Source organism: Apaloderma vittatum, unplaced genomic scaffold, assembly GCF_000703405.1.
Source record: "Apaloderma vittatum isolate BGI_N311 unplaced genomic scaffold, ASM70340v1 scaffold16137, whole genome shotgun sequence".
Taxonomy (NCBI): Eukaryota; Metazoa; Chordata; class Aves; order Trogoniformes; family Trogonidae; genus Apaloderma; species Apaloderma vittatum.
In genome coordinates this window covers 31,059-41,024 of record NW_009726837.1, presented here as the reverse complement: position 1 = coordinate 41,024, position 9,966 = coordinate 31,059, and the positions used below count along the sequence as shown (strand labels likewise).

The following is a 9,966-nucleotide window of genomic DNA, read 5'->3' as shown; positions in this document are numbered from 1 at the left end:
TACAGCATAAGCTTCTAGATCAATATCCTGATACAGAAGTCTTTAAATCACTGCTGGATCGATTAGATAAAGTCCTCTGTTCTTAAAAGTGCTTCTAATACTGTTAAGGTTTGGGAATTAACCACTTTGTAGCTTTGAGGGTGACTCTTGCTCTGATTGCACTCAAAATTATAGACATTAAGTGTTAAAATAGACTGGTTTTAACAGTTTAGTATTTCTGCTTATTGTATGTGCTACGATTTAAGCCTTGTACGTCCGACGCTGACAAGTTTGACATTAAGTGTTCCTGTTTATGTTTTGTTAGGATGTATTTAGTTTTCAGGTGTCCCCTAACATGAATCCCATCAAGCTGAATGAGCTGGCAATCCGAAAACGTTTGACTATCCATGGCAAAGAAGACGAGGAAGTCGATCCTGCTGACTACGTGCTGCAAGTTAGCGGAAGGCTGGAATACGTATTTGGTGATCACCCGTTAATTCAGTTTCAGGTACATAAAGCTCTCTGAAACTTTCTGTTACTGTTCTCTGGTGCCTTGGTCAAAATTTAACCTTGCTTCCTGTGCCGTGGTCAGCTGTGCTGCACAGCAATGCCCTTTACTCCTCATGTCTGCAGCCCTCTTGGGTTGTGAAATAGGTGTGCGCCGTTTCCTTTGTATCTTTGTAAGACGTGATTTGTTTCTTTGATTTGAAACCTGCTGTAGAATATAATCTGCTAGCTGATAACCACTGTTTTCCACGGGTTTCTAGTACATCCGCAACTGTGTGATGAACAGGACTCTTCCTCAGCTGACTCTAGTGGAGTGTTGCACTATAAAGAAAATGTGTGAGCAGGAGATGATTGCCATAGAAGCTGCCATAAACCGAAAATCATCCAACCTTCCTCTTCCTCTGCCACCAAAAAAAACAAGAACAACAACTGTAAGTTGATTTGGAAAATATCCAGTACCCAAAAGGAGCAGTGACCTATGGAATATGAATGACAGTGCCTGGGATTTGTGCTGCTGCCACTGATTTCCAGCAGGGGTCACCTGGGTCTACTCGAAGCAACTCTTGTTGCTTGCAAGAAGGTTTGCACCAGAAATAGCAGACCTCGAGGTTTCTGCAAACTTCTTGCCTTCCCTCACCTCATCCATCTCCTTTCCATTGCTATTGGCTCTACTTCCAATCACAAGCCCGAAGAGCGGGTAGTAATCTCTTACCAGCAGCTGGAGAAGTTACTGTAGAGATCCTGGATTCTCCAGCTTCAAAGCAACGCGTAGGCTCTGCTCGCTTGGGCAGTCATGGACTGTGGTCTCTTGTAGCCCAGATCCCTTGCGTGGTGTTGCCGCTTTGGTGACGGTAACTTCTGCCATAACACACATCTAGCTTTTTGTGTGGTGCTTCCTTTATTGCTAAACTTGTGGCCTTACAGCACAGTTACAAGTTACATACCGTCATCCAAAGAAATGCGGACAGACTGCTCTGTTGCACACTCTACATATATTCAGAATGAACAGTAAATTTGAAGGATTATTCTGAATTGTCAGCGAGTAGTACTCAATGTGTTTTCTTACCACCACCACTCTTTTTCGGCTTAGTGTTTTTCCTAACATTTTTTTTCCCTTTAGGGCATCTTGCATGCTCTTGAAGTTACGATAACCAATTTATTTTTTAAGACTTCAGATCTGTATTTTTAAAAACACCTATCTTTCCATTTGTATTTATGCCTCTTACTTGAAGTGCCTAGCTTATTAAATAGGTCTCAGTACATTACGTTGATTAAGAACAAACTTGTTTCTTTTTTTCCCTTCTCAGAGTGTATGGGATATTTGCAACCCTTTCAAGATTATTCTGCTAAAGGGTAATAAACTAAATACAGAAGAAAATGCCAAAGTAAGTAACAGTGTCTAGTATCAGAAGATGTTCTGTTTGTCATTTTAATGATTTTCAATGTGTAGTGAACTCGGTCATACATACTTCACTTCAGCAGAAGTGTTAGCGTTTTTAATTATTCCCGGTTATAATGGTAGTATTGGTTAAAATCTCGCTTTATTGCTCAAGTATTGCTTTATTGTCTGAAGCTGGGTATGTGCATTAGAACACTCAATAACCCTGATCAGTGTGACACGAATGTTCATATGGTATTTGATTTATTTTTTTTTAAGATGGCATCTGTAAAGTACTGGTGTTGGTGGGAAATAAGCTTATTCAAACTTACCTGCCTTAACATCCAACAACCAGAAGTAGTTAAAATATCAAACATTTTTCAGTGGTGCATAAGGTCTATTTGTAGTCCAGAATATATCGTATGTGTGTCTAAGCAAAGACTGCACGCTTCTATACAATCTGTCTTTTATTTTCTAAACACGCCGAACACCAAAGCAAGCTGTGCTATCACTTCCTGTAAAACTGTGCGTGACCGGGCTACCGGCTGTTTTACAGACCACAAGTTGTTAACACATGGCAATTTATTGCACAACTACTTTAAGACTTTACGAGACACTTGCCTGCGAGGTAGAACAACATTCATTTCCTTTATTTTGTTGGGCAATCAATAAATTATATAGTCAGACATGTAGATTAAGGCGAAATTGAGTTAGCCGTGGCAGTTTGCTGGGCTGATGCTCGATTCAGGATACTCAGTGTATTTTGGTTTTCTTTCCAAACTCTTGTTACAGCCTCCTTGAATATTAGCAGCCCTGCTTTTTGCTACATTGCGCAATGAGCCACAGTTACCATTTTACTACCTGAGACACTGTGACTGTGGAAAGGGATGTCTGCAAAAACATTTGTTTAAACCGTTATTTAGCTGGTTGCAATATCATCTTACCTCTGCGTTCTGTAGACTCTTCAATTTTTTTAAAAGAAAAGGGAAGGGAAAAGAGAAAGTGGATTCCAGAAGCAACTTAGCTATCAAATGTTTGGTTTTGGTTGGTGGTTTGATTTTGGTATTTTTTTCCGTATTTACAGAAAATGAGTTTTGGTTGATTTCAGTATGACTTTACAGGAAAAAGAAAATATGTTGTTTGTAAGTTTGAGGAGAAGCAGGAAAAATTGCCAGTTCTTTGGATGTTGGTGCCTGTGGATTCTGTCTGAATATTATTCAATATTTTGAATGCTTTTTAGTCTTGAAAAATTTAAAATCCTGGAGTTACCCAAGAACAAGAATGTGCGCGGTAACCTCACAAGCTTGTGCGTGTCTCCCTGCATTGTGGGTCAACGCTGTTATGGAATTGTCACTATTGAGAACGTATTTGTTTCCTGGTCCTGATTCTGCGGCTGTTTAATTCACTGCCATTGTTATTCTGGTTTCATTGTGCTGTGGCTCGCACCATTTATCCGTTTTATCCGTTTTTGCTGAAACCACCAGCAGGGTTCACAAATGCAGTGTTTGTAGTGGGAAACAAAACATTTGTCAGCTGGGTAGTGTCCTGCTAAAGGGAGCTGGGCCGGGTGTTTTCACCTAGAGCACAAGTGACTTCATTCAGCTGTCACCCAATTTTCCAAATACGTGACATTTGAAGTGGCTTTTCTTTTTGTCTTGCTCTTTGGCTGCACCCTTGGTATGTACTATTTCATTAGTAAAAGGGGAGTGTCAGAATGAGAAGAAAAAAATTAGGATCCAGTCCCTTACATTAACAGGATTGGAAATCCTAGAACTAGCCCAAAGGCAAGCAAAATAGCAATATGTTCAACCATACAGTGCTTTGTTCCTATCAAGTTTTACTTGAACACTTATGCTTTTTATATTAATAAAGTGGGAAAAAAAAAAAAGTCAGGGAAGCGTGGTGGCTTATAAAGCTACAATATCAGGCAACAGGAAGTCAGTAAACAATATTCAGAATTATGCAAACATGAATTTAAAGCCATCTTTTTTTAAAAAAAAAAAACAAAGCGAAGAGGCAGATTTTAGAATATTTACTGTTGCTAGTGTTAAGCATAAGCAGGCAATAGGCTAGTTGTAATCATATTTTAACAGGATATCTTTAAATCAGCAAAGGACCTTCATTATAAATTCAGTTGAACACACAGTGAACCTCCAAATGAATTAATAAAGGACCATCTAGTGAATTTTTTCAGGAAGGTTATGAACCATCAGATTTCAATCAGTTCTCTGACATCAGCCACAGTATTTCCTTTTTTGAAGACTAGAAGGCTGCAATCTTTAATTATAGAGAAATAAAAAGAAAAAAAACCCTATAAATGTAATCGGCAAGAATTTTGATTCTGTGTGTGTTGTCTGTGCATACGTTGTTACATGACGGGTGGGCAGGCACATGTTTGTTACGTGATGGGTGGGCAGGCACATGTTTGTTGCATGATGGGTGGGCAGGCACATGTTTGTTGCATGATGGGTGGGCAGGCACACGTGTGGCACGTAGACATTTCCATATCCTGCAGCAGGGCTGAGCAGTGGTTGGCGTAGCCAGAAAAGATCCCCGGAGGTTGGGACCGCTCCCATGTTGATCGTGCTGTTGTTTCTTTGGAGGAGAGAAAGATGGGCTCTCCCCAGAACAGGTCTTGTCTAGGTTAATTCAAAGGTGAATTACGCTTTTAAATCCAAAACCTGTGCCAGATTTTAACCTTCTCAGAAACAGTATGAGAGCTTAAGGGGAATGTTGGGAGGTTGGTTGAGGAGCATGAGGAACCTGAAACATCGGTTCACCTCTTACTCATTCAACTGTAGCACGGAAAACTTCTTTTTGGTGTTGACCAAAGAATTACATTAGTGGATTTTTTTCTCTCTTTGGTTTTTTCCTTTCTTCTTCCTCTCCTCTGTTTTTTTTTTCCCCCCTTTCTCTCAAACAGATATTTTGGAAGGCCATCTGAAAGAAGTTGGCGTATTTCTCTCTTTGTTGTTTGCTCTGGCAACAGAAATAAAGACCTCTTGTCATTCTTGTTGAAACTGTCCAAGAGTGTGGGTACGTGGAAACCTGCAGTTTTCTGTGTACGCACGTTATTAAACAGAAATGCAGAAGTAAGCCACATCTTGGCATTGACCTGTCATGTGTTTTTAATTCCCTTGCCCATAACTCCAGCTTCTTTCTCTTCTCGCCCTCCTTTCCTATTCCTTGTTTTTATCATTCAAGCTAGCTGGTTTGGTTCTTTCTGAATGCCAAATACAAAACAGAATTCCTGGGAATTTTTGTGCGCCGTTGGTATTATTGCAGGTGATTTCTGATGTCATGGTTAGCAGCGTTCCCTCTGTACTTTTTTATAAAATGTTTAAGGAAAAAAATGAATTTAGTCCTACCTTGTTCCTTTCCTTCTGTTAGGTACATAAGTTAAAAGCATTTGTATATCCGCATCTTGTATTTGTTACTACAGTTATTAGTCGTATGTGGTAATATAAATAATTCACTACTGAAAAAATTGGTAGCCAACATTATTTAAACAAATGTATTTTGCTTTGGCCAGGAACATGAATAACAAAGTAAAAAGAATTTGATTCATTTAAAAACCTCTAAAGGAGTGTTTCTTTTTAGATAGAAATATTGGTGAGTGCATATATATATATGTTCTGTGGAATATTCTGTGCAGAATTCGGCAGGTCCTGTGGCAAGCTCAAAATTTCTTGTTGCTTTGTTGCAGGTTCATGTTAGGGCTGGTCTTTTCCATGGTACAGAACTCCTTTGTAAAACTATTGTAAGCACAGAAATATCTGGGAGAAGTGACCACGTTTGGAATGAAGTGCTTGAATTTGAAATAAACGTCTGCGATTTGCCAAGAATGGCAAGGCTCTGCTTTGCAGTTTATGCCGTGATGGATAAGATGAAAACGAAGAAGTCAACCAAGGCAATGAATCCTTCCAAATACCAAACCATTAGGAAAGCAGGAAAAGTGGTAATTATTTCATTTGTTTTTCTTGTGTGTGCCTCTGAATTAGATTGAAGTAAGTATTCAGAAATCTTTCATTGTCCTAATTTTTAGTGTACAAGAATGCAAAATGGAAAAAGAAAATAATTAAAAAGAGTAATTAAGAATTGCATGAAAATAAATCTTCTTATACTTCTCAGACACTAAAAAAGGCATGGAAGTTTTGGTTGTAAGCCAATTGGCAAATGGCTGTTTAAAGAATTGTATTTTAAAAGGTGACTTTTTTTCTGAACCCTGGATTATTGGGAGAAGATGAAAAAAAATAGCATCTAGGCTCTCATTCAGGGAAATGTGTGTTTTGATACTGGCAGAGTGACACCCTTGAAGTTAAGTCTTATTGTCCTCAGTGGTGCTGGAGTACGCATGGAAAACTGCATGCATTAAACTGCTTTTCTGAAACATGCCACCGTTTATTTAAAAAAAAAAACCACAGACCCGACAAAAACCAACCCTCTCAATTTTTCATGTATTGTAGCACTTACTGTGCAGTAATGTTCACTGACATCTTAGTTTCCATGTCAATTCTTTTTTTTTTTTAACAGCATTATCCTGTAGCCTGGGTAAATACCATGGTGTTTGATTATAAAGGGCAGTTGAAGAATGGAGAACTGGTACTGCACAGCTGGTCATCATTTCCTGGTAAAGTTTAACCTAGAAGATTTGGGCTTTAAATTCTTCTAAGACTGAAAAAAGTAGTATCAAATAGTAGAATATTTACTACGAATGCATGTCTTATTCTGTCATAATCTCTTTGCTCCTTGTATTTTTGATGTGGATAACTGTATAATGTCTTAATCTCTTTCCTCAAAGTGTTGTGTATCAGGAAGGAGGAAGGGTAAGAGCCTGCTTGGAAATAGCATTCTGAAAGTTTTATCTGTTACAGAAGGAAAAAATCACATAAAGATAGATGCATCTTTATATCTAGTGTTACCTGGTTTTAAGATGCAGTTTGGGTTTCGTTTGGTTCCCTGTGCTGTGCATCCTAAAGGAAATAGCTAACTGTATTGTATGTGACAAGATTTGCATCAGCAAAAAATGTGAATTAGAATTTAAGTCTTCCCTCCCTGATGTTCAGGTTGAAGAAATCTGTCTTAAAACACTGTTTTTTCGTGATATTTGATTGAGAGGCAATGTGTGTGCTGGTTTACAGAAGCCACAGATCTTACTGGGGTTTGGGTCAGCGTAGGGGTGTCTCAGCTTCCCTTGACTCTTAAGCTTCTTTTGGAAGGAGAAAATGAGTTCCTCGCTGGGTGATACTCCAGCATTTGTGGATTAGGGGGCATGGGTAGTTTATGCTGGCAATGCAGCGCGTTGTGGTAAAAGCGCTGTGCAGCAAAACGTGCTCTCTCCATTGGGTGCAGTAAGCCATTTCTTCCTGCATCTTTACCTTTCAGATTTTTTAATTATAATGCACACTCAGCCTGTAATCTTAATTGTTCTGTCTGATGTTTCAGATGAACTTGAAGAAATGTTGAATCCAATGGGAACCGTCCAGACTAACCCTTACACTGAAAATGCAACAGCTTTGCACATTAGATTTCAAGAATATTCAAAACACCCTATCAATTACCCTCCCTTTGATAAGGTGAGCTGGACACAAAGAGCAGTCATGAATGCCTGTGTGTAAATAGCTATTTCTTCTTTGCTTTCAACTCTTGCACTGGATTCCCCACTTCCTGCCTTGTCGTTACCGTACTGCAGTTTTATAATTGTGCTGTGTGAGAGTGCCAGTGCTCTGACTTGAAAATACTAGCTGAAGACATATGCTTTTAAAAATACTCTGTACATAGTCTCTCGAGAGTCGGAAGCATAATCAGTTTCCCATATCAGTGGTCTTACAAGAAGCTAAATTTATCTGCCATCCTGGAAACTTTCAAGTTGTGCTTGCCTATGATCGATAAAGATCTGTTATTTCTTTATGTAAATGTGTGTTACCCACTCTTTGGGACACTCCTCTATGAGCTAAAATCCTTTCAAGGATAAATAGACTCTTAGTACTGCATGAAGAGGGATTTCTCGAGGTCTGCTCTTGAACCAAATCCACTTAATTTGCCCTGTTGTTTTCTACAGATGTGGATGAGAATGTCTGCCTAGAAAGGAAATGTGTATTTGGAATCCACGTGGTAATGTCTGTGGTGTGAACGCTAGACAGCAAATTGTTCACAAGCAAACAAATAAAGCTCAGAAACAGGAAACAAGTAATAAGTGTTAAAACAGACAGCTAAGGATGCATTGAAAAAAATGAGGTTTAACTCCTACATGTGTTAGTCTGAATTTTGTTTCTGGGAAAGGGAATAACCACTTAGAGAAAAAAGCTTTTTTTTTTTTTTTTTACTTTTTTTTTGTATTTCTGCATGTAGACAAAATTTTACTGAGTAAGTTGCCTGATGTATTGACATTAAGGTGTAGTGACTGATGGTTTTCACCATCCCTTCCAACGTTTGTTTGGCTGCTGGCTTTTTTTTATTTTCTGGCTTTGCCCCCTTCTTGAACTGTACAAAAAAAATCCTGCGTATCAGATAGAGGAAAATCGCAGAGCATCCTTGTAAAGTGATTGCTGAGCTGGTAATGAAATATTCATCAAAAGCGTTCAACTTTGAGGAAATGCCACAAAATGTCCTTTTTTTAGCAGTTCTTATTTTTCTTCCCAGTAACTTTTTCTTCTTGCAAGTCCCTAGAGTGAAGAAACTGTTTTATAGTATCACTGGGAAAAATCATGGCTCTAAGCTCTTCAATAATTCATTCCATTTCTGTGTTTATACTGAAATTTCTCTCTCGGAGAAAAGAGTTAGGTGCCCAATCTGAAAGATTCTCTTGGTGAAGGTCCTGTTGAATCAGGAGTGATATTGTAGCTGCTTGAATTGTATCAACTGAGAATCTGTTTTTCAAAGTTGTCTGGATGAGACTTGCTTGGTGTATGACTGCTTCCAATTTTCCCAGTGGTGTTGCTTGTTTCTGCCAAGAAAACAGATTCGGATGCCAAAACATTATTTTAAGAAACATAACGTGCAAAAATAGATGATTTTTTTTTTTTTTCATTGTAGTATCAGTCTTGCAGGGAGTTGCTTTTTGGGGCTTTTTGAGCAAGTGCCTCAAAAATTTATAAGAAAACTTGTCTAAGGCAGGAGCTGTTTATTGGGTTGGCTAATGTCTGTGCTGCTGACGCACGGAGGGGCTCGTAGTTCAGTTGGACAAAGCTAGACTTGCAGAAACTTTTAAAGTTTATTTGCAAACAGAGTAACTCCAAAAAGCACAAGGAGACAAGCATCAAACGGAATTAGGACATTGTGGTTTGGTTTATGTATGTTTTCGCACACAATATGTAAACAAGCTTTGCAGCCAAGTAGCAGCTGTAATACATCGTGTTAATAAGCATTTCATACCGAGAAAGAAAGAAAGAAAACAAGCCAGAATACCTTCTTACGGATTTTAGCTGCTGGGTGTTTATGCTCTGATTATTGTAGCCTTTTGTTGTTTCTCACATTGCCCGAGTCAAGACAACACAAGTCTCGCTGCGTCTGTGTCTGGGGCTGGTGGTAATACTCCTGGGTGATGGGAGAGGCAGACCTCCGAGGGAAAGGAGATGCTGTAGTTCCTCAGCCTGCTTCCTTAATTAACGTTTCAGCTAGGAACCATTCCTCAGAGCAGGAGCATCTCGCGTCTCTAGAGACACCTCCGTGACCAGTTCAGCTGGTCTCATTCGCCAAGGCAGTCGCCCTTCTGACCCAGCTCTGGTTGCGGCAGGGTGCCGAGTAGAGTTTAAAGAGCTGTGTTTAGATCTTTACCTGGCTACTCCTCATGATCGATTACGGAAAATCCAAAAATGAAGGAGAATGTTCAAAAGGCCAAAAATAAAAGGAACCAGAATAACTTGGAGCTAAGCTTCTGGAGAGATGTGGTGTTGCTGTTAACGAAGGTAGCAGTCCTTGGTCCTGAGGGCTGCTGGGGCTGAGAGCTTGTTGGTGGAATATTCACTTTTATCATTAAATGAGATCTTGTTGGAAGCTGATTGTTCGTAGTGTTACAGAAGGGAAGAGCCTAGATCTAGAGAAGTAACTGGAAATGCTAATTGAGATCACGTGGGCGACCTGGGAGGATGGTGGAGACTGAG

General features: G+C 39.3%; 1 protein-coding gene across 1 annotated transcript in view; it reads left to right on the top strand.

Moving 5' to 3' along the window:
* The first annotated feature begins 308 nt into the window (after positions 1 to 308).
* PIK3CB (phosphatidylinositol-4,5-bisphosphate 3-kinase, catalytic subunit beta) overlaps positions 309 to 9,966 on the top strand; it is a 28,633-nt gene continuing 18,975 nt past the window's right edge. The window contains exons 1-6 of the mRNA XM_009873451.1: positions 309 to 487; positions 747 to 917; positions 1,794 to 1,871; positions 5,571 to 5,822; positions 6,398 to 6,494; positions 7,310 to 7,440. Coding sequence (XP_009871753.1) covers positions 335 to 487; positions 747 to 917; positions 1,794 to 1,871; positions 5,571 to 5,822; positions 6,398 to 6,494; positions 7,310 to 7,440 — 882 coding nt within the window. The 5' untranslated portion in view covers positions 309 to 334. The remainder of the gene's footprint in view (positions 488 to 746; positions 918 to 1,793; positions 1,872 to 5,570; positions 5,823 to 6,397; positions 6,495 to 7,309; positions 7,441 to 9,966) is intronic.